This window comes from Neolamprologus multifasciatus, chromosome 10 (genome assembly GCF_963576455.1).
Source record: "Neolamprologus multifasciatus chromosome 10, fNeoMul1.2, whole genome shotgun sequence".
In the NCBI taxonomy this organism is placed as follows: domain Eukaryota; kingdom Metazoa; phylum Chordata; class Actinopteri; order Cichliformes; family Cichlidae; genus Neolamprologus; species Neolamprologus multifasciatus.
Window position 1 is genome coordinate 3,335,331 of NC_140448.1, and position 24,714 is coordinate 3,360,044.

General features: G+C 41.0%; 1 protein-coding gene across 2 annotated transcripts in view; it reads right to left on the reverse strand.

Annotated features, from left to right (window-relative positions):
- The window catches only part of sptbn4a (spectrin, beta, non-erythrocytic 4a), a 36,420-nt gene that overhangs the window by 3,001 nt on the left and 8,705 nt on the right, over positions 1-24,714 (reverse strand). For both annotated transcript variants that reach the window (XM_085174231.1, XM_085174230.1), the window contains exons 3-19: positions 15,396-15,659; positions 14,769-15,002; positions 14,444-14,533; positions 14,078-14,356; positions 13,867-13,997; positions 13,550-13,754; positions 12,371-12,616; positions 12,098-12,232; positions 11,726-11,967; positions 10,123-10,261; positions 9,940-10,024; positions 9,390-9,601; positions 7,704-9,043; positions 7,517-7,577; positions 7,151-7,419; positions 4,973-5,143; positions 4,719-4,761 (exon numbers count right to left, since the gene is read on the reverse strand). In XM_085174231.1, coding sequence (XP_085030357.1) covers positions 4,719-4,761; positions 4,973-5,143; positions 7,151-7,419; positions 7,517-7,577; positions 7,704-9,043; positions 9,390-9,601; positions 9,940-10,024; positions 10,123-10,261; positions 11,726-11,967; positions 12,098-12,232; positions 12,371-12,616; positions 13,550-13,754; positions 13,867-13,997; positions 14,078-14,356; positions 14,444-14,533; positions 14,769-15,002; positions 15,396-15,659 — 4,146 coding nt within the window. The remainder of the gene's footprint in view (positions 1-4,718; positions 4,762-4,972; positions 5,144-7,150; positions 7,420-7,516; positions 7,578-7,703; positions 9,044-9,389; positions 9,602-9,939; positions 10,025-10,122; positions 10,262-11,725; positions 11,968-12,097; positions 12,233-12,370; positions 12,617-13,549; positions 13,755-13,866; positions 13,998-14,077; positions 14,357-14,443; positions 14,534-14,768; positions 15,003-15,395; positions 15,660-24,714) is intronic.

Below are 24,714 nucleotides of genomic sequence, written 5' to 3' on the forward strand. Positions count from 1 at the left end.
TTGTGTGGTTTGGGATTTACACATCGCATTTTTACGCATCCAAATCTGAGCCTGCAGCAGATATATGCAAACCATCCAGCTGAAACGCTACATTTTCTTTATTTGAATAAAGTGTCTTCAGGTGGGAAACAATGTAATCAAATTTGCCTTTGACTGAAGGTTGCACCTCTTCTTATTACATCAGTGGTTTGTGGCTTTGTGCCGCAACTCATTCACACAAACCGAACCCATCAATTACTAAGTGGAAAGAGTTCAAACTATAAAGACAGAACCATGAGTAGAAGAAGTATCTATCTATCTATCTATTAGGGGTGCAACGATACTCGTATCGATATTGAACCGTTCGATACAGTGCTTTCGGTTCAGTACGCATATGTATCGACCAATACAACATTTTTAATTTATTTTATCAACTTTCCTTATGACGATGCTGTCTGTGTTGAGCGCTCAGTGAATCTGCGCTCAACAGTGCAGCCTAGGCGGAGTAGCCGAACCCAGATTCACTGAGCGCAGGGCAAGCTAGCGAGACAGAAGCTAAGCTCTCGTTGCAACATGGCAAATTGAACCTCCCCCACACTCATTCAGATCTGGCATTTGGAACTATTTTGGTTTTCATGTGACGTATGACCCTGAAGGTTAGCGTGTCATGGACTAAAGTAAAACAGTATGTTGGATGTGCCACGCAATGCTCAATTACATTGGTGGGATCTACTGCATTAGCGCAGTTAGCTCGTTAACGTGTTGGCCGTCCAGCCCCACGCACGGGGCGATCTGCGGTAGCTCGTTAACGGAAATTTGCTGTGTTGTGGCGTTAACGTCATTTCAACGAGATTAACGCTGACAGCACTAGTGGGAACACAACAAATATGACTGCACATTTACTCCGACATCATCCTAGTGCAAAGACAAGTGGAAGCAGACAAAAACAACAAGCACGCATGCTACAAACTTTACCCGAGTCATTTAGACAGCCGTTAGCACATGATTCTCCTTATGGGGACCTGATATGTTTAATATGCTGCTGAGAATATAGCCCAGAAGAAGCGTATAGTATAGCTTTTATTTTGGAAAGAGACATTTCTCTGTAATAAACTCTCTTTTCCAAAGATGAGTGATTTCTCGATCAGATAGATTTATTTATTTTTTATTACTTTGTTGTTCCAGCAACATTAAATTTAAAAACTGTACGTTTGAGTTAATATATATATATATATATATAATTTTAATAAATGACAAATTAAAAAAGCATGAACATTTTTTTGTATCGACAAAATATCGAACTGTGACACCAAAGTATCGAACCGAACCGAACCGTGAATTTTGTGTATCGTTGCACCCCTACTATCTATCTATCTATCTATCTATAGATATAGATAGATATATATGTGTATAGAGAGAGAGATACAGAATATTAACTCATCTGAAAAGTGAATGTTTTCACAGAACTAAATGCCATCCATGAAAAACTACACCTCATGATTCAGCAGCCTGTAGAACACCTACAGTTTGAATTTATCATTCTCTGCCATTGTTGTGGAGGATTGTTTCCTGCTGCTGCTGGGATCATTGTCCTGTTGCATGACTCTATTTGAGTCAGGCTTTAGTGGTTGGACACATGAGCTCATATTTGACTCTAGAATATTTTTGGATACGACTCAACTCAAAGTGTTCACATCCCATAACTGCAAAACAACTTCAAAACATTTGGAAATGGCTTCATAACCATTCCAAGAATGATGGGCACCAGTAATTATTTCACTAAGATCATTGCTGATGTCTTTCCCTTTTTGTGTTAACATGTACTTGAATGGTCCAAACAGTCAAAAGGTCGTCAAAGGAGCTTGCAAAGAAAAGCCTCTGGTTGCTTGAAGACGTTTCACCTTTCATCTGAGAAGCTTCTTCAGTTCTAAGGTCAAATGGTGGAGAGTCCCAGATTTAAACCTAGTGGGAGTTTCCCTACACAGAGGGACAAAAGGACCCCCTGATGATCCTCTAATCGCCTGAGCCAAGGTGTGGAACTGGGTGTGGGTCCCAATCAGCCAGAGTTCCGGGTGAGCTCTTTGTGAAATCTGGCCCCACCTTATCATGCGAATTCCTGAGGTCAGATGGCCCAGGATGTGAGTGGCGTTAAGGCGTCTGGGAAGGGATCTCAAAACTGGATTATAGATGGCAGAGAGTTGGTGTCGTAAACCACCGCCTCTGTTCAAAGATGGTCGCTCACAGTGGACATAGATGGCTTCTTTCACTCCTCTTTCAAACCATCTGGGACTCTCCACCATTTGACCTTAGACCTGAAGAAGCTTCTCGGATGAGAGGTGAAATGTCTTCAAGCAACTTAAAGAAGTCCAGACACTTTTCTTTGCAAGCTCCTTTGACTACAATGACCTGGATGACTGAGAACCTTCACAGACAGTCAAAACGTCAGTATTTATAGAGCTGTTCACACTTGCTCAAGATCTATTAATCTATTAACACATTTGATTAGCAGGACCTGGCTGCAACCTACCCTTTAATTCATATGGGAGCAGTAACAGTGTACTTTTAACATACTGCTGACATAAATACTACACTGAATACTACACTCCCTAAGGAAATTATGTGGCTGCAGTGGCTTCAAGACAGCAACAGTAACAGACTGAACTAATTAAATAACACAATATAATTACAAAGTTTACAAAATATAAGGAATAGCTCATATATATACAAATAACTCAATTATAAATTTCCAGAATATTACAGAGGTTAGATATATATATGACTGACATTTTACTCTAACCTGTAAAACTTTGTTATTTGTTATTTTCACTACAGAGCGTGTGCAAAAGGGTGTAACTATTGCACTGTGTACTGTGTATTAGATGGAGGAGTTGTACAAGGAGATAACCACAGGCAGGAATGATTTCCTGCCTGTGTTTCCCAGAAAAAAAAAAAGAAAAAAAAAGAAAAAAAAAAAAAAGGGAAGAAAAAAAAGGAAAAAAGAAAAGAAAAAGAGAAAAAAAAGGAAAAAAAAAAAAAAAAAAAAGGGAAGAAAAAAAAGGAAAAAAGAAAAGAAAAAAAAGGAAAAAAAAGGAAAAAAAGAGAAAAAAAAAAAAAAAAGAAGAGAAAAAAAAGGGAAAAAAAGGAATGATTTCCTGTGTCGCTCACTGGTGCATTTGTGTAATATCATTCTCTTACTCAACATGCTCCTCTATGCTGTCCTTGTGTGATTTTAGTGGTAAAACTGGTAATATTATAATCAAAATGTGTGAAAATGTGTTGGATACAAGTTAAAGAAACGTCATTCTGTTATCTGTGAAGTTCCATTAACAAACCAAAACCAACATTTCTGTTGTTCTAGATCTTCAGTACCCTCTGGTCAATAGTAACATATCACATACACATGTGGCCAGATGTTTACATAGACTCATCGTGGGTATGAATGTTATGGTAATGTTGGGCTTTTTATGATTTTACTGAACTCTTGAACTTTTTCCAGGGTGGAATGATTATACAGCAAACATCTTCATTGACTTTAAAACAACAACTAGGTTCACAGATGACAAACATCTTTGATGAGAAGATCCAGAATGCTAAATACAGGCTCAAATACACCCCTGCTACTATTTGGTGAAATCTCTTAGCAAGCTGCAGTGACACCAGATGGGTTTTGATCGCTATCAACAATCAACAAGCTTCCAGCAGAACTATGGTTGGGCATTTGACAACTCATGTCAGATTTGGTAGAATTCATTCAGACTGGTTGGTTTTCTGGCCCTGCTTTTAAGCCCAGTCCATACATTTTCATGATGGTTGAGGTCAGCGGGTGTTGAGTTTAAAGATGCTGATTTTGGAGCAGGGGCTTCTTTTTTGGTCAGAACCCTATTAGTCCAGTGGTGACACATCTGAATTACTTGTATTTATGTACAATTGTTTAGAAATGCTTGTGTAAATCTTTAATCCTCATTTTTAGATATTTATCATGTTCCTTGGACGTTCCCTTTGTTGCAAGTATCGGTCAATCCAGTGAGTGATGCCTTTTTATGCTGGTAAAGAGAAACTACCAACCAGTCATGATCACTAACAAGAAGTTAACAGGGCCTTGACCTATCAAGTTAAGACATCGAAGAGCCTTTAGCACCACTTATTAAAAGGTTTAAAGTGAGCTTATATGTATTATTTTGACAATTTCAAGAATTCAAACTTGTGCTCCCAGTTTTTGCCTTTTAATGTCATTAAAGACATATGCTGTATAATCGTTCCACCCTGAAACAATTAAAAGCCCAAAATGACCATGCCATTCATGCCCAAGGTGAGTGTATGTAAATTTCTGGCCAATAGTTTAGTATTCAGTATTTACCTGAAAAGCGATTTCTTAAATTCGCTTGACAGTGTATTTTTAAACAAATGTTATTGAAACTGGAGTAAATAGTTGATTTGTTCGGCATATTTTGAGTCTGGTAGCAGGGCGACCTGTGCAGATTTGAGTGGAATCAGTGCCCATGTTTAAGGTAATGTTCAAGATAATGAAGGAAGGAGCCAGCCGGTGCAATGCTGTAGATTATTACTTTAATCCAAATTGCTTTTGCAGAACAATGAGCAGCAAATGCATTTATTGATGATCTTGGTCTTTTCATGAGTTTGATAATGTACTGACTGATCAGAATGCTCCATGTCTTTAAGTTCTAACATATTAACACCAGTAAGTTAATTGACCATACCAAGTTACAAATGTATCTTACCTCATCTTTTGCATGAAACACGAAGTAGTTTCCATCGTTCACTCTGTTGCACAGAAAATCAATAGGGACTTGTCAGTTTTTATGCATTTGCATGTATTTTATAGCCACGTGGTTAATCAATAATTTAAAATCTTTTAATAGGCAATAACCTTTAAAGACAGATTACACTTTTCAATATAAACTCAGTAAAACCACAATTTGAAATCACAGTTACTGGCAATAAACTTTGCCATAATAATATGAATAATTCTTACTGAAGGATGAAGACATTTTTCTTCTTCTTGTATCCCATCGACGGATCAAACGAGCAGCTACTAAGGTCAACAGGAGGCTCTCCGTTGTATGTTGTGTTGTGGTTCCTGGCATCCTTATAGAAGATCAGCTGTCCATCTTTCAGCACACAATATACGTTCACCCAGGACTTGCTGGAAAATCACAATGAGACATCAAACAGATTTGTAATGCATTTCTGCAGATAAGTTGGGTCACATCAGTGATTTCTGTTTCAAACAATACACATTTAAATTTTAGAATAACTAATAAAAATCAATGAAAATTTGCAATCGACCTGTCAAGCTCTCTGTTTTCCCAAATCAAATATGCCGTTAACCGAGATAAACCACTTGAATCAAACATGCAAGGGCGTAGATTTGGTTTTGGCATTGGTGGGAACGGATGATTCAACCACCGAACCCTGCCCTGTTTCTTTTCTTTTTTCCTTTTCATCTTTGCTTCTTGATAAAAAAAAGGAGAAATATACTTGCCTACATATGCTATTCTACATGCTTTTAAACCATTTAAAATTACAATTCATAGTTTTATATGTGAATTATATAATGTTAAGTTACTATTAAACAAATGACTAAGTATTTTAGACTTTAGTTTACTTCAGCCATATTCCATATAAATCAGGTATCATACAAAAATAAAAATAGCTTCAAATACAGTCATGACAATAAAAGAATATGACTTTAAGGACTTAACAACATTACTTCAGTTATAGTACACCAACATCTCTGATACATTAGCACTAAGGGAACACTGAATGACCTGGTGGTTTTTGTCCATAAAACTACTTGTCTAAGATTACCACAAAGTAACAGATCTCTTAGCAAAATTATGCAACATTTTAGGCACTACTGCCCTCTATCAAATCAGTGAGCTGGGATGTTTTACTCTAAACATGAACTACTGTTACAGCAACAGTCATGGACTACTGGTGTCCCACACAACAACTCAATGTCCACTATGTGAAAGAGCCAAACACATGCCCTCTCCTCTTATTAACTGAGATAAACTGCTGGCATATTTGTTATACATCTATACTGTCCAGTCTCTCCTGGTGGCCATGGTAACACGTTATTCATGGTTACATACAATTTTAGACTGATGTGGGCCAAAGCCTAAAACGATGTGCCGGGAGTTTGCTGTTGTCCCAGGTTCAGATATTGGAAGTTTGCACAGCTACATTCTCGCCTGAAATTTTTTTTAAAGTTTATTTTGCAACCCAGAAAGAGTAATAAGAGGGGCATGTATTGCCTTGCATAGCATGTAACGTTATTATGATGGACAGATTTTATGAGTGAACTTGACTTTAAGTGACTTACAGGTTTCTTTGAAAAATACTTTCTTATATCCAGGTTCTTTTTGCTGCCATCCTCCTCCTTGCAGGTCCTGGCAGCGCAGGATTGCCGCTGCTAAAACTAAACAGCTCCCTGAAAGGCTCAGCCAATCACATTGGCCATATTTGTCACATGATATAGGACTCCAGTAGAGAACGTAATTTAACTCTTTCTGCACCGCTGGGTGAATGAGACGTTGACAGATCGTTATTTTTTAAATTTCTATCGGTTTTGTTTTGTTTTTGTTTTGTCCCCACCAATCAATAATCGCTGGATATTGGTGGGGACATGTCCCTTCTGTCCATGCCAAATCTACGCCCTTGCAAACATGCAAATGAATCTTTGGAAAATCCTTTCTGCTGGTTTTGGAGGCAAAAATATTTAACTGTCCAAAAACATATAGATCTAACTATACTGTCGCTCTGTGTCATATCACATATATAGTGTGACTGACAAGGACTGAAAGCTAACCGTCGATGGTTTCTTCAAAGGTCATGACACATGCTAACATTGATAGCATTGATAGCATGATAGCTGGATCCGACTGAGGTCAGTTTAATAAATTAGTCTTCAATGAAGACAATCAGCTCACTCTGGTCAAAGATAGTAACGACAGTGAGCGTGAAGGTTGCTTCTAGACAACCTGCTTTCTTTTCACAAACACAAAACTAATACCCTGCTGGCTGAAACCTTAAGCTATTTGACCTGGTTTGCACAGTTTTCCATAGTTTGCAAATTTTTGATCAGACCTTTAATGAGGCAGTTGTTATTACTGGGGTGGTGTTTGTCTTTTGTTCATGACTTCTTTACCTGTTTGGGCTTCTCTGCTGAGCTTCAAGGTCAGCGCTGGTGGCCTTTTTCCGGTAGAGGGAACCTTCGTTGTGGGCAGTGTGTGAAGGCGGCTGGGGTGTTGTTGGGGCTCCAGTTGCCGGGGCTGAGCGGGATCGTCGAGTCTCCTCGGGCTCTTTTGGACGGGGCCTTCTCCTTGGTTTGGGACGGTCTCGGGCGCGAGGACGTCCATCAAAACGGGTCACGGGTGCCGAGAGGCTGCTAGGAGGTCGATAAGGCTCTCCTCGTGCCTGAAAAACCCAATAACAAAAGAGAGAATATTGCATCTACACATAATTTAAACTAAAGTGACACCACAATACTGTAGTGTGCAGTATGTAAACTCACATGTGCTGCCTCTCTCTCCTGGACCTGCTCTACAATCTCTGCCATGGTATTTCTCTTCTCCCTGGATGGACAGCAAACATGAGTCACCCACACAGCAAACACAATCGTTACGTAACCTCCAAATGATAACGATCATGCTGGACTGTGCTGACTGGGCAAACTGTAAAGAAACCACTCATTCACATACCCTGAGCGTTTGTCAGAGCCCTCCTTAGCAGAGCCCTCCAGGTCACTCGAGTCCTGCCTCTGCAGCCTCTGCTTGCCGCTCCCCTCCTGTTCACTAGACGACTGCCTCTCCAGGCGCCTCCGGTAACGCTCTTGCCGCACAATCAGCGGTAGCTCATTCAGCCTCGCTTGAATTTCCTGCTCGCTGGAGGTCTGTCTGCCCAGCTTGTACTCCCTTTCTCTCCTCAGATGGTCCATCTGAGGGTCAGAGCGGCTGCCACGGGGATCTCTCTGGAGGCGGCCATGGAGGAGCTCCAGCCCTGACTCTGGCCCCATCATGTCTGCCATCGGGATGTCGCCAAACTGTTCACGCTGCACTCTGCTCGCTTCGAGAAGAGGGTTTACAGCCTTGTGGATGTGGTTGATTCTAGGCTGCATGAAGTCAGCTTTCAGGTGCTGCCATGCATATGCCATTTTAGGGTCCATGATGCCACCACTCTGTGCCAGATATCCAGAGCTGCCCAGGCTTCCACTGCTGTAATGATTTTGTGCCAGATAGCCTGAGCTACCCAATCCGCCAGCGCTCTGATAATTCTGTGCCAGGTATCCAGAACTCCCCATATTAGACTGCTGTGCCAAAAACCCAGAACTTCCCATATTGGGCTGTTGTGCCAAATACCCAGAGCTCCCCATGTTGGACGGTTGTGCCAAATATCCTGAACTCCCTAAATTTGGCTGCTGTCCCAAATATCCGGAAGTCCCTATGTTTTGCGGATGCGCCAGATATCCAGAACTGCCCATATTCTGCTGAGACAGAAAGCCTGGGCTTCCCATACCTCCACTGCCTGGCTGCTGAGCTAGGTTACCTGAACTTCCTAACCTGCCACTGCCCAGATGATTCTGCATCCCAGCCATGCTCCCAGTAGTTAGTCCAAAGTACCCAGAGCTTTCTGCGCTACAAGCAGTTTGATGGTTCAAACCGAGATAGGTGTCTACTCCACCACTCTGAGAGGTCAGTGCTGAGAAACCAGAGTCACTCCCACCTCCGGCTGCCTGGTGGTTCATCCCAAGGTAAGAAGTACCCATCAACTTCCCGCTGCCCTGATCCAGTCCGTGGTAGCCTGATCCATTTATAACTGGACTATAGCCGGCCAGTGCTGAAGACAGTCTCTGGCTTGCAGAGGTGGCACCCAGATCCAAACTGGGCTGCAAGGGCTTCGGTTCAATTTGGGCCTGTACCGTCTGCCTTAGGAAAGAAGAGGTAGCACTGGTTGAGGGAACACTGGGAGTCAGGCAAGATAATGGGAACATCCTTCGGCTGGAGAGTGGGGTCCTTTTCTCCTCCTCTTTTTTCTTCTCAGCCTAGAGAGAGAGTTAGCTACATAACTAATAGCACCACATAAACCTGATTAACGCCACATTTTATGTGATGGTTCCAAAAAAATGCAGGTAAAGCTAGCGATTTGTTCATTTCAAACATATGCCAGACAAAACACTAAGCAATGTAGCGCGGAAGGCAGATTGGGTGCAGTGGGATTAGGGTACACCACATGCACTTAATGTCACGAGACAGATTAAAGCTTGTGGTGATGCAAACTCATGGTATGCGCCCATGCCTGCTAAGCAAACACAACACGTAGTCACTTTAAAAAAAAAAAAACTGTGACTCCGACAAACTGATTCATTATTTATCTACAGTCAAGCTTACAGCAGAAAGCTGGCGCAGGGAGCTGAAGCGTTCTTTCCAGGTTACAGCAGCCTTGCGGAAGGCCTCGTGGCGAAGGATGAGCTGCTCAACCTCATCAGTTTGGGCTTGGGCTACTCCTCCCTCTTGATGCCTGGTAGTGATCAGCGGCTCCTTGGCCTTTAGCCAGGCTTCTGCTTTTACTGTCTCCTGAGCAAACTGGAATTTTTCTTGCTCTGGAAGTGACAGAAGACCAGCCACACTATTACCAACTCACTACATGCTTAATGCATACTCAGTAGAATCTGTTATTTACATGTTTGCGTATGTATTATGAGGGAATTTTATCATTTATGTTACAGCTTGGATTTCAGTCTTTTTGGTTAAATTGTGTTGAGAGTGAATCTGCAATGTCAGCTCAACCAGAAAAGAACAGTAAGATTCATACATGATTCATGATATATTAAATGCACATAGTGGCATGAAAGGGAAAAACATTTATAGTTTAGGCCCATTTAACATTTAACAGAGTGTTTTGTTAAGTATTCATCTATTAAGTATTCTATTTACTCACTGCGCTGCAGCCGTTCCTGGTGTTTGTCCCATTTTTCAACAAGATCCTTCTGCTTAGTCAGAAGACTGTCCAACTTCTCTTTTATCTGCGGCGACAGGCAGGTTGGTTTCATTACTACATAAAGTAATTGTATGATTTTTATGTATTCTTATATTAACAGTGTGAATATTTTTTTTGTCAGACCTCCTCTGAAGCAGGGTTGCCAGCAGCAATCAGGATCTTGCCGAGATCTGCACACTGCTGTATGGTCTTGCTGCGTCCATCTATTTTGGCTTTCAGCTCCTGGTGTTGTCTCATCATTCCCTCCAGAGCTATCAGATCTCTGAGGAACACAGATCGTTTTTTTCTGGTTACATTAACCCCCTCACAAAATATTTTTAAAAAGGAATCCTGACAGTTCTACTTCTTAAACAGTTGTTTAACAGCCATATTAGTCTCCTTATGTAGCAGTATTAGCGATGTGATTGTATTGGCAGCAATAGTTTGCAAATCTGTCAAAGAGCAAAAGATTCACACAAAAATCAGTGATTGACCAATATTATATCAGCATATTATATCACACTGGAATTTGTTTTTACTTTACAAACAAATTCAGAAAAACCTCTGATCCGGATGGAGGGACACAATACTGTCAGGCTTTATCACACCAGCCTTCATTTATTACCTGGACGAGTGTGAAAACATTCTTACACTGCACCAGACATTCTCTATGGATTGAGTGAAAACATTTGGGTGTCAAAGTTAATATTAAAAAAAGCTAGCAGACAGAAAGAAGAAAGAAGAAGAAGAGGACGAAGAAGAAGAAGAAGAAGAAGAGGAAGAAGAGGACGAAGAAGAAGAGGACAAAGAAGAAGAGGATGAAGAAGAAGAAGAAGAAGAAGAGGAAGAAGAGGAAGAAGAAGAAGAATAATAATAAGAAGAGGACGAAGAAGAAGAAGAAGACGAAGAAGAAGAAGAAGAGGACGAAGAAGAAGAGGACAAAGAAGAAGAAGAAGAAGAAGAAGAAGAAGAAGAAGAGGAAGAAGAGGACGAAGAACAAGAGGACGAAGAAGAAGAGGACGAAGAAGAAGAAGAAGAGGAAGAAGAAGAAGAAGAAGAATAAGAAGAAGAGAGGACGAAGAAGAAGAGGACAAAGAAGAAGAAGAAGAAGAGGACGAAGAAGAAGAAGAAGAAGAGGACGAAGAAGAAGAAGAAGAAGAGGATGAAGAAGAAGAAGAAGAAGAAAAAGAAGAAGAAGAAGAAGAAGAAGACAAGGAGCACACAATCTTATAGCCAGACATGAAAGAAAATTTTCAAGGGCTGGTGCCAAAACATGGCGCTGCAAGTGATGAGAAAAAAGGATGGTGGGGATCAAAAGTTGAGGAAGGCATAAAAATGTTAGCTGCATCAAAACACACTACATGTGCATATGTTTCGCCATCTTTGTGGCTCCCATAGTGCTGTATGTTCATGCATATGCTGATATGTGGACATCTGCTGGAAGATTTCAGGCCAAATATGAAAACACTGCAAGTTGGACGGTGGTACTGGTTGGGAACATGACAAATAAAGGCAGTGATTAGAGTGTCAACCTGAGAAACCCCCCCAATGAAAAACAAAAACAAACGGTGTAGCAGGTGTAATATGAAATTAGGTCAAAGCGGCACAGAAGACAATATTAACATTTCGTCTTCAATGACCATATAAGACCACAGAAACCTGCAGGCAAAAATGCACTCTCTAAAGCTCTAATTCATCTTTTCCAAACTGCAATAAAGGAGAGCCACACCTTAACAAGCTACCTTACCTTGGCTCATCCCATCCTATCTGGCCCATGATTCCTTCCATCCACATTAGGTTTTCACGCACCACTGAGAAGAACTGGACCTTATCAGTTACTGAAGTCACTTGGACACGACTGGCCTCACAAGAGCTCAGCAGCTCCTTCCATGCATCCATCACTTCTTGTTCCTTGACCATAATAGCCTCAGCCTTCTCACCAGCATAGATGGTCCTCAGCTGGGCAGCATTCTCCTGCAGCTGCCTCACCTGCATAAAGACATGCGTCACTCTGTTTAATTCATAAAAGATTAGCCTTAGTTTTGAGTCAAAGTTTGCTTTGTCTATGACATATAATCTATTTTGTGACAAACATAAGTTTGGTGAGTATATCACTCGCCTGTGCAACTAGAAGTTGAAGGGCATGCTCAAAAGAGTGCATGAGTCTCTGCAGGGTGGCTGGATTGGTAATGTTGGCTTGGCACGCCCTCACTTCTGGCAGCTGCTTCATCTTCCCTGCGATCTGAGCCAAGACCTACAACACAGGACAACGCTGTCATCATGAGTGCTTTAAAAATAGAAGCTGCAACTCACGCCCAGACAGTCTACCTGTAATGTTGAGGAAGAACAGGGCACACCTTAGTCACTGTCTGATAATCGGATGTGACCATACCTCCTTGCAGTCGGTGAAAAACTTGTGCAGCTGGTGCGATGCTGCTAGCATTTGTCTGCGGGTCTCCATCAGCTCCAGCAGGTCAGCCCACGACTCATTCAGTCCGTCTTTCCACTCAGCAATAGTGGCTGCGTCTGAGTGGCCACAGTCTATCATTTCGTTCACCATTTTGTTCACTTGCTCCATGCGCTGCTGGCCAATGCTGTTGGTTTCTGATGCAAACTTGGTGAACCTCTCCTGAAGGACCTGCAACGCAAATAAACAACGCAACGCTACAGAGACTCACACAAACATGAATCATTCTTTATTCTCATAAATGTAATGTAATTTAACACAGTGGATGATTTCCACCCTGCAAATACAGAATGCTTTCTCCTGTCCTGACAAAAAAGTTCCTCGTCAAAAATGTCTCCAATGCACGTTAAAGGAAAGTCAGGTGTATCGTATCAATGCAAAAGATGTTTGTTAAATAAATTTGTTTAGTGACTGAGCAGCTGATTAAAACTGGACCAAATATTCTTGCACCACTTCCAGTGAACCCTCGCAGGTCACGGTGCCCCCTGCAGGTCACGGTGCCCCCTGCAGTTCACGGTGCCCCCTGCAGTTCACCCCATTTAAAACAACTTTTCTTTGATTAGCTGACAGACAGAAAGAAAGAACACATGAAAAACAGGTGGGTGGTGCTGTTGTGCTGATTAATTTTCCAATCTCAAAACAAAAAGTTACACGGTGTAAAGTTTTCACCACAAGATGTCAGTATATTGCAGATTGAAGTCCACTGAGTTTGCTTTCTTACCCCTCCCAATTCAAGCACATGATCCTAGCTATGGCCATGGCTGTTGGTGGAACAAACATGTTGTAGTCAGCCAAGAGAGATCAAAGTTGTCTCCTTTATGGTATACACTATATAAGTATTCACCCACCCATCCAAATCATTGAATTCTGGTGTTCCAATAACTGTCATGGCCACAGGTGTATACGATTAAGCAACCAGGCATGCAGCATGCTTCTACAAACATTTGAGAAAGAATGCTGTGGTACTGTATTAGGATGCCACCTGTGCCGTCGTGACATTTCCTTGCCACGGTTCACAGTTTGGGCTCAGAATTGACTGAGACTAGAACACCTCATATGTTCCTGTTGTTTGACTAGATGCTAAAACCTTGCAGATATACTGACCGTGACATCCTCGAGGTCCTGGCCTAGATCAGTGGAACTGGCTACTGCCTCACGCTCAGTGATCCACTTCTCTAACTCCTCTACTTCCTTGTTGAGCTGGTACAGCCAGTACTGCTGCTCCAGCTTGGTCTTTCTGTGTTCCACCATGTCCTTCAGAGACACATAGAGGCGGTCTATGTGGGACTGCTGCTTGGTGATCTGCTCACTGTTGAAAGTGAAGACAAATCAAAGGAATACAATTACAATTTCAAAACAATTTTCCATTAAACTATCTAAACTAAACAAATTTAGGATAATCTGCAGGGATTATGGCACACCTGTCTGGGTGTCCTAGTTCTAGTAGATGTTGGCATTGCTGAGATAACATGCCTACGGTCTCTGCGTATGTCTCCACGGTTTGCTCCAGAGCCAGGTGGGTCTTCAGAAGTTGTAGCGTGCTCGCCTCATCCTGAAAAATAAAACACCACGATCACTTTGATGATAACCTATGGCAGTAAAGAGCAGTGTGAATATTACAGGGGTACATACTGTGCCTTTTTCTTCGCTGGCCAGGTTGAGCTTCTGTCCTGACAGCCAGGATTCCACTTTAGCTGCTTCGCTGTAGTACTGCTGAGACTGTAGCGCAGCTTCCAGCAACACAGACCTCCTCTCCGTCTCCAGCTGCAGCACCTCCCACAGCTGGCGTACATGCCCCGCCCCCTCACGTACAAATTCCACCTCAGGAGTTCTCAGTGAAGCTATGATTGCTGCCCGATCAAGAACCTCCTCAATACGAGCCCGCCGCCCTGTCAGCTCCCTCTGGAGCGCCTACAGAACCGATGAGAAAGTTCTCAGTCTTATCAGAATGTGGATTACGTTTCAGCTGACCATGGCCAAAATTCATCCCTGACTTACCTGGTTCCTTTTGATATACTGCTGTACGCTCTGGAGGTTGTTTCCATAATCCTTACAAGTAGCTAAAGGAAGCCTCTCCTGAATCCACAGCTGCCAAACAACCACAGTGGGGTTATTAAATATTTCAGAAGGCACGTTTACGATCAAACGTAGACCAAACACTACGATGGCAAAGACGTGACATATTTACTCTGCAAATTCTGAATGTGAAAAAGCAATTATGTGTGATGATATTGTAACAACCATACTGGCACATTTTATAAGCAGCGTTTAAATTTAAGACAAAATATATGAAACAAGAAGAGGAGGAACTCGGACGACTCACTATCTCATCTTCCAGGTCCTGGGCGACTTGATGCATCTCTTTGGAAGCCAGCAGGATGCGGCGTCGCTCCTTCAGGGGCTCGATGAGGCGGACTATACGGGTCTCCACTTCGCCTGACTGCTCGCCGACCTCCTTGTCACCTGCCATCAGCCCTCGCTGGGGTAGGCAGAGCCCCTGCAAGCTTCCAAGCTCTCCCACATCCTTGTAGAAGTCCCCTATCTGAGACTCCATAGCCTTCACCGGATAGAAAGGAAAGGTCATGTTACAACCATATGAAGGATGGACAAACACAGCACGTCAGCTGTTTCCCTAAAAGAACATTTCAGGGTTATATAACAGGTGCATTTTTAATGCCTCGGAACCCCATGTTTGAGAACATGCCGCTACAAGGGCCGCTGTGGGTTATTTATTGAAAATTTTCAACTATACAGAAAAATGTTGCAATTTAAGCCAAACTATACAAGAAGGCTCCACACTTCAGTGGAAATATGCACCTACATCCAAGGTGGTGTTAACCAATAATAATTAATTACAGCTTTCTTGATATGTTAAAAACATTTGGTTGAATTTTATGTTGCGCTGGTTTAAGAGACATGTTCAGACCTCGAGGAGGGCCTTGGGACTTGCCTGAAATTTCTGGAGCTGTTCATTGAAGGTTGGCAGGTGGTGCGCCTGTTCCAGCTGGGGGGGCTGCTGCTCCAGGTGGGAGAGCTGGTTGTCGAGGTCTGAGTAGCTCTTCACTGCCGGCTCGGGTTTGTTATTTTCAAAGAGCTGGCGGGCCTTGGCCTTGGTCGTGGTCTCCAGGTCAGACCAGCACTCCCTAATCTCCTCCAGCTTCTGCTGCACCACTGACCGGAGCTCAGGTTTCTCCTGGATCAGCTCCTGACCTTCCTGCAGAAAGAAAGTGCAAGTGTTAGGGTAGGTTTTTAGAGAATGGTGCACAGTCGTGAAACTGTTTTATTAAAATTACATTATGTGTGGCACTGTCACTTCCTGGCTAAGTGATTTCGTTGCTTCTCGCTCTTGCACTCCTTTAATGTCAGGCTTTGCTTCAATGGAAGGCTCCTACAGATCGCCTTGCTTGCTACTAGAAATCTATAAGTTGCACGATGCTGCAAACAACTGTAAATTCAATTCAGTTCAATTTTATTTATACGTCACCAAATCACGACAACAGTCGCCTCAGTCGCCTGTCAACCACTTTTTAAGACTCGACATGTATCGTAAATCAACGTTCTTTTTTTCATGAACCTTTTATTGATTCATTTCACCAAATGAATATTTTGAATTGAATAAACACACTAAGCCACAAACCTATAGATCCTTTTCCCATGTCTGTATGCATTCTTGTATTTCAGGAAGGAGCTGAGAGAACAACAGATAGAAAGTGAGTGGCTAAATTCGGTTTTGTCCCCAAAATAGCTCAGCACGACAGAGCTCCACGCCAAGGCTGCAGCCCCCCGCTTGCTGAGAGGCAGGTGTACGGAGCAAAGTTTGGCCTTGGGCTGACCTAAAAATGGTATATGGCAAGTCTGATAAACCCTTCGCTCACACTCCTCTTCTCTCCCCTAAATCTTTGAGCTCTGTTCATGACACGATGTGGATGAGGAGATTTGATGAGATCAAAGCTTGTGGTGCTTCCCTTTGTGTCAGTTCTTCCCTAGAATAGATAATTACCAGTCTCCAACTACAGTGAGACTTAGGGGAGTAGGAGGCGTTTTCCTTCTATGACAAGGTACTCCTTCGTGATTTGAAGCACCAGAAAATGCTGCACTTTTTAAGGAAACATCCTGTTCTGGCTCGCTCTGGATGATGCATTGCTTATTTACTTCCGTCCTATTATCACATCAGCCATGTGTATGGTGGGGTGCATCTTCTAAATCCTGCTTCTCTCATTTATCTTTCACAGAGTTGGACCTATATCCTATGGCTTTCATAATGCAGTGCTGCATTCCTTCTTTTGGCACAGTCTGCTAAACTGCTGCTAGCGCTCACTCGCTCACATCCCTCGCTCTCCCTCTCATAATGCAGAGCCAGCAGAAAGCAGGTCTTTCTCACTCTCTTTTCTCTTGGCTTTACTGACACACAGAGTGAGGCAGAAGGAGAAGAAATCAGAGAGGGGGTGGACAAAGGAGATGAGAAAAGGCAGACTAAAGGAAGAAGGGAATCGAGAAGAGGAAGAATCAAAGGTTTATGGTGCATACAGCCCAGGCACAGTCAGATCCAAAGGGTATCTGTGAAGTGAATTTTTGGAGGCCATCGTAGCTGACATAGTACCATATTTTAATGGCTACCACAAATAAATCACGCTATTATGGCAGCATTGTGTTGCCAAATTCTGCAGGCTTCCATTTAAAGCTGATGCAGCATAATTCAAAAGTGGGTGGGATTAAAGAGCTTGTTTCATTCCACTTGCAAAAACAACAGTGTATTCACACCGCACAGATCGATGCACTGTAGGTGTGAATACACTCTTCTGCTCTGCAACTTGGACTATTATCTGCTGAACACCTGCCGCTAATGAATCTTTAAAAAAATTACTTATTGTACAATTGTGGTTAAAAAGTGCATGAATTTTGGCCAGTCTACCCACTGTAGAGTCCACATGTCATGTTCAGACCAGTAAAACAGATTATGTAAGACTAGAAGAAACATATGCAAGAACAAAAACAAAGATTTGCTATTCTGTTCAACAGTCACGTCAAGGTAGACCCTACAAGCGCTTAAATTCACTGAATTCAAGCGCTTAATTTGAGATTACATTATTAACTGTTAATGGTGTGGCAAATCATCACTATTCAATTCAATTCAGTTTTATTTATATAGCACCAAATCACAACAACAGTTGCCTCAAAAAAGGTAGACCCTACAATAACACATACAGAGAGAAAAGCAACAATCATATGACCCCCTATGGGCAAGCACTTTGGCGACAGTGGGAAGGAAAAACTCCCTTTTAACAGGAAGAAACCTCCGGCAGAACCAGGCTCAGGGAGGGGCGGGGTAAATGCCCCTTAAGTAGTTTTATTCAGTCTTATATAAGCATATGTGACATGTATTAAGAAATGATATATGCTGAGCCTTTAATGTGGTACAAGATGGCAGTGTGACTTCCTCTGATGTATGGTTTGGAGATGGTGGCACTGACTAAAAGACTGGAGGTGGCAGAGTGGAAGATGTTAAGATTTTCACTGCGAGTGACCAGGATGGCTCAGTGGCTTTTGAGATAAAGTTTGAGAGGCGAGGCTGAGATGGGCTTTAATGTGATTTTCACTTTCCACTGTTGCCATTTGTGAAATTGGATTTGACGCCCTTGACCTCTAAAATAGGTAAACAATTAGAAAAAAGGTCAAGACTTGGATGATTACTTGGTTAAAGGGGCTAGTGGTGTTTCCATATGGAGAAATCTTGCTACAGAATACAATATGAAGAATGATTGAGTTAATCTGAATATTTGTGTTAGCACAAATACACAGAAAAATGTGCAATAATTTGTCCAAATATTGGGCAAAGAAGATCATGTCTTCCTTTGGAAAGCAATCTGCTGTGCATGTATAGAACATGTGTATCCACACAAACTAAAAAGGTGTATAATAAGAATAAGTGAGCTCTGTATCCATAAAAGAGTTAGAGTTGCAAACACAAAGCAGTTTGATGGATGTACTAAAAGAACACGTTACTAGCTCAGGTTGACCCTAAAGCCAGAATTGTCTTTGCCATATATGTGATTTCTTTTAATCTAGCAAGATCACCATAGTAACTTGTGCTGAACACACAACCTCGTCTGGAGCTGGTTGTGTTCAGGATTTTTGCTGTTTTCTGTCGGTTCATATGCTTCATACTAGAGGTGGGAATCACCATACATCCCACGATATGCTTTATTATCACAATACTTAACGCACGATACGATATTATTGCAATTTTTTAAAAATATTTTGCGATATTCAGATTCTGTACATAAAGGTAAACTTTATCAATATTCATTTTCTCTAATATCAAAGTCTCACACTCAGTCTTTCTCTCATTTCAGTTTGATTGTTGACAAACTGAACGGTTTGTATTACAGTCTAGTCCAACTTAACTGAACGCAACCATCTGGTACAATTATAGCTATTCTGAACTATGCAGTTTATGAAAACTATGCAGCCCCTTCAGCAACTGAAGAATTTGAAAGTAAATTTAAACAAAATATAATTTTACATTAAATAAAAAAGTTTTAAACTTAATTAAAATAAAACATGTCTTAAATTAAAATAAGTAAACTGTCACATTTGGACAGTGAAGGAATGTCAGGATTCTTGCTCAGAAAAAGGATCAACATGCTCTGAAGTCAGAGCACAAAAACCTTTTTTGTAACAAAATATTGATTTCTGCTGTCCCTGTATCGATACATTATTAGCAAACAAAATATCACCATGCTACACAGTATCGATTTTTCCCCCCACCCCTACTTCATACCTGAGGAGGAAGAAAGCCATGCGGTAAATTTACAACATGCAAACTGTATGTTTTCTTAATGTATAATTCTAATCTGCTTCCTGTAGTGTAGCTAACTAGTCTATTAGTAGGTTACTTGTGACAAAGAACATAAATAATATTAGTTTCACCTTAATCTGGCAACAGACAGAAGTGATTGCCATGAAAATGCCACAGAGGAATGGACTGAGAAGTCCTAAATGTCTAAATATGTTTCAAGTTTCAGACCTGTAATGGACTGGTGAACAGCAGTCACATAATAAATATATTAACTCAATAATTGAGAAGATTAATGGTACTTTTGCAACATCACTAACTGATGTAATTGCAGGCACAAAACTCTTATCGCCTTTTGCCATTTTATTTTTTATGTTCTTTATTCAACTTTCTCATCGATTTCTCCAACGATTTCACTCAGTGCAGCAGACAACATTCAATCTGTCAATTCTGTGCAAAGGATGAGTGAAATGACATGTCAAATGCCCACTCACTGTATATGTGACAGTGCGCAAATCCTGAGGCAGCAAGCCTGGTTTAAAAGCATGGCTTTGAGCCACTTTTATGTTTTGTGAATCAGGTAAAGCAAAGAAAGCTTGGCCATGTTGACCAGGTGGGAAAACAGGGAGATAAACAAGAGGAAGACATGCAGAAAAGGGCCACGCGTTAAACCCGAACCCAGGCCGCTGCACTCCATTTGTGTGGCATATGGTCACCAGCTCACCCACAGAGCCAAACCGGCTCCCTGCATGTGCAAGCCTTTGACTTGGATCAAATGAACCAGTGTAGTACAGATATAAAAGTGTAAAGAGCCTGTAGGGTTGACACAAGATTATAGATGCCTCTCAAATCTATTTTACAAATAGCGAGCAAACAGAACAGAAGCCAGAAAACGAATTAGTGCCTATTGGTAGGCTTTTTATCACGTAAAATAACCAATCAATACAGTCAGTTTGATGAGCTTTCATTGGCTTATGCTAAAAACACAACCTCATCTGGAAAATCCCTGATGTTCCATTCAGAGTTTCAATTTAAAATAATCTGTAAGTACCACATTTGCACCTACTTTTATCCTGGAAATATGTTCTAAGCAGAATAAATATTCTTTCCTGAGAGAGTATATTTAATACATTCATCGAGGTGTATGTTGGTAATACCACTGAATAATACCATGCAGTGCAAACTCTGTAAGCCAAGAGTGTTTTACTTTGGTTGAAATGCAACTGATAAAAGATTAAGATTAAACCGCCTGTTTGACTCGGTGTGTCTTCTGCATGGAGTTTGTAAGTTCTTCCTTTTGCCTGCACAGGTTCTCTCCAAGTAGTCTGGCTCCTCATGCAGTTCAGACAAGCTGTTGAAGGTAACTGATGATTCTTAATTGGTTTACACTGGGTCTTTAGATTTAGCAGATTGTGAGTGTGTGTCTGTCTGAAATATACACTGGTGACCTGTCAAGGCTCATTTAGGCTCAATCAGAATCAGAATACTTTAAGAATAATATTAATACTTTAATAATCCCTAAGGAAGCCCCCATGTAGCCCTAAAACAATATGTAAATGGATGGATTTTAGGAGGCTGTTTATTAGTAAGAATATTAAGCCAGTAACCAAAAATGTATGCTATTCCAAATCTTCTCCATTATGCCATGTAACAGTGTTATTCTCAATGGACTTAGTAGTTTTTGATAATTATCTGTAGCACGTTTATAGTTTGTAGAGCCCTAAAACAGCAGAACTGAGTGCACAATGAGTAGTAAAATAAATAGATTAAGTTAGCAGAGTCTGAAGCCTAGCTTAACAAGGAATATTGATAACCACCAATGTGATCCCAGTCATCTCTGACTGGGTTTTGAGGAAACAAGAAGCATGGCTATGTTGAACCTGTCAAACTGAAATGTGATTAAAAAATGAACGAATTCATTAAAAATGCTAAGATAGCAGTAAAAGTTGAGTTGTGTTAAGGCTAATGAAGACTATACTAAAGTAAATACTATTATGCAACAGTGCTGGGAAGCATATAATTTTTTCAAATATCATTGAGCAAAGAGAAGACAGAATGTGACATCAACACACAAACATCTGTGAAAAATGAAAATCGAATATTTGCATATTTACAAAAGTATAAGGCCAAACAGGATGTTGGGTGATCCTAGCTTGCCAAAAAAACATTACAAGCTGGAAGGGACTCTGTTGCTACATTCAAGAACAGTAAAAACAGATGGAGGATGACAAAAATAACTTGTGACCAATAGAGGACATGTGTTTGTTGTTTTGTTTTGTCTTTTTCTTTTTTAAATTACACCTTAGCTTAATTTCTAGACTTGCTGCTTCTGTGCTAGGCTGTCACTGTGGGAGGGCCTCATATAACTATCTCACAGAGCTAGATAACCAAAACTGTCAAAGATACCATGTTACTCAGTGGTAACAGGTGTTTTTAGCAGTGACAGAAACATTTTGGCCACACAGTTTCTACTGAAAAGCAGAATAAGCACCCAGTTAAAAATTGAAATTGTAGCACAGCATGAGACCTACTTGACCGCCCAGTTGTCAGTAAACAGTCTTGACATTTGGTTATTGAACACTGTGCTATTAAATAAATGCGTATGAAATATTGTTTAACTCTTGATTTGGATAAAATGTTTCTTGGTCAAATGAAACCACAAGCCAGCAGCCTTCCTTCAGGGCAATCAGGGCAAGCAGTATTTACTTGTCAAATCTAAAATTAGACATTATTTAAAAAGAAAGTATTGCAGTCTCTCCTTTCTCCTCAGGCAGTGCTTTCATAAAACTTCTGCCCAGTTTAGATCCATTCTTTACATTACTGCCATCTTATGGCTACAGTTGGAAAGCGCGGCACTTGGCTTGTGTTGTGCTCATAGGAAACTGCGGCTGTCTCTGTTTCACAGGCATGTCAGTCTCCTTAACAGTGACATGAGCTGGGTAAGATGAGCTCTTTTCTGGTGGTTTGCGGATGCACTTTGGATAAACCTCTAGTCTTTCATGGTAAACTGATGGGAGATCATCATGAGTTGGAAGCTGTTTCCACTGCTCTGAAATCAGCTATGACCAGCACTTTTTTGCTGAAACAGAACTAGCATTAGCAAGTAAACAAGCTTCTGTTACTTAGCATCGTAACAGATGAGTTTCTTCTTGCTAACCACTTTGACCAACATGTGTAAAGACTGAGATTAACAATTCCTTTAGTACATTAGCAAAGACACTTCTGATGATAATGAAGAGGGGAAGACATCTGGCCTAAAAACAGGCAAGGTAATCAGTGCAGGCACAGCAGCACTTTCAGATTAACATCTATGAGAAATCACTTGACTGAATGTAAAGCGGTTAACCAGCTGTTTTGCCAACACGCCACCTTCATTTTTTGTTAATCCACCTGTAGATATTGACAGTAAACCATGTCACAAACTGCTCGAGCTTGTTAATTAGCAGATTTTCTTTTGTTATTAATATATCTTAATGCACTTTTATTTTTAAATCACCTGCTTCTGAGCTAATTAACAACTTTTTTTAGAGATGGTCCAACCACAAAAACGATTTACAGGATATGATGATGATGATTAAGAATATAACATAGTTAAAAAATATTAAATTAATTAATAGTTAAAATATGCAGCAGTATTCCATTGTCGCCTCTGTCAGTGCGCCCCAGGGTGGCTGTGGCTATAATGTAGCTTGCCATCACCAGTGTGTGAATGTGTGTGTGAATGGGTGGATGACAGGTTGTGTAAAGCGCTTTGGTGTCCTTAGGGACTAGAAAAGCGCTATACAAATACGGGCCATTTACCATTTCCCATTTAACACTGATGGGGAGCATTTTTCTGCAGAATAATTATTTTTACTTTTGATATTTTATGCACAGTTTTCCAATAACACAGTTTTATGTGTACGGAGATGCAGTGTTGAAGGCTACATTTAAAATGTATTCCACCACAGATTACAGATTACATGCCCCAAAATGTATTTTGTAACATATTCGGTTACGTTACTCAATGAGAGTAACGTATTCTGAATACTTTGGATTTCTTAATATATTATCATGCTGTTTACAACTACGTGAATGTACTATTGCTGTGTGATTTATTACTATTACTGAAGGTTATTCACCATACCAACACCAACTAGATGTTTAACTCTTAATATAAATGAGCAACAGTAGGTGGACATTAGGTAAGGCTGCACTTTTTGCAGTGATCTCGTATAGAAAACTACTCCGTGCAAATATAAAACAGGTCTGCGGCGCCGAACCATAGTAAAGGGACCTCTGGCTAATATGTTGGGTCTTGTGTCGTAACTGAAAACTAGCTTTACTTTGTTGTCTGGGTCAACTTTGCTAGCGAGAGACAGAGAGAGGCGTTGAAAGGCTGCTCCAACGGAACTTATTGTTTTTGGAGGAAAACACGAACACGGTGTACAGTCGAGTCTTAATAGCTTACTTACAACTGGGCTCGTCAGGCATTATTATTAGTGTTTTGTTTGGGTTTCCACCAGCTTGGAATTACCAATAATAGAGAGGGCATAGCCTAACATGTGAAACAGGAAAAGAATGTAATCCCTTTATTTCAACAAAGTAACTGTAATGGAATAGAGTTACTCATATTTTGTCTTTTAAATACCTAATTCCAGTACATGTATTCCGTTACTCCCCGACACTGCTGAGGTGTTGTCGTGATCTTTTATTGCTTCTTTTCCTAAATAGATTGTTTGAAAAATTCAAGTTCAAGTTTTATTCGCCACATGCAGTGGCAGGTTGCCCTGCAGTGGAATGAACCCGCCCCCGACCTTACACACACAACATAGAGCACGTGACCAGCAACAGGGTTGGGTAGGGGATAAGGAGTAATCCCAGGCAACACAGCAGCCAACTCTGCGCCGACTCTCCAGCGCAGGCCCAGACCTGCCTCGTGCTCCCAAGAGGCAACAAGCATCGAAGGCAGTTCTTCCACCCATTGTCGCTGTCAGCCAATAGGGTACAATTTTTAATAAAACACTAGATATTTATTTGTCTAGATAAGTAATAACACTTTACAATTCTTCAGCGAGGAAGGACTGCAGAAAGGCAGGCAGCACAAATGGTATGCTTGAATCTGATCCAACTTAAATTGTCGTGGAAGATGTTTTTGTATGTCTGTTTGGGAGCTGGGGCAAGTTGTCACATGCCACTGCCACAATGATATATCAGCACCACTACTTTATATGTTAAGTAAGTAACAAAATAAGGTAACAATATCTATGCTAAGGTTAAAAAGCCAACTCTTCATGAAATTATTCCAAATTTATTTATATAACCCCGGAATTAATTAATGGATGGTCCAAACAAAAAACAGTATTTCCCATGATCTCCACAAAACTCCTGTTGAACCCACGCTTTAAATTATGATTTTTGTTGTTGAGTGTTGCTATGACAATGTCAAGCAAAGTACTTAAATGTTCTTATTATCAACAACTTTGACTCAAAA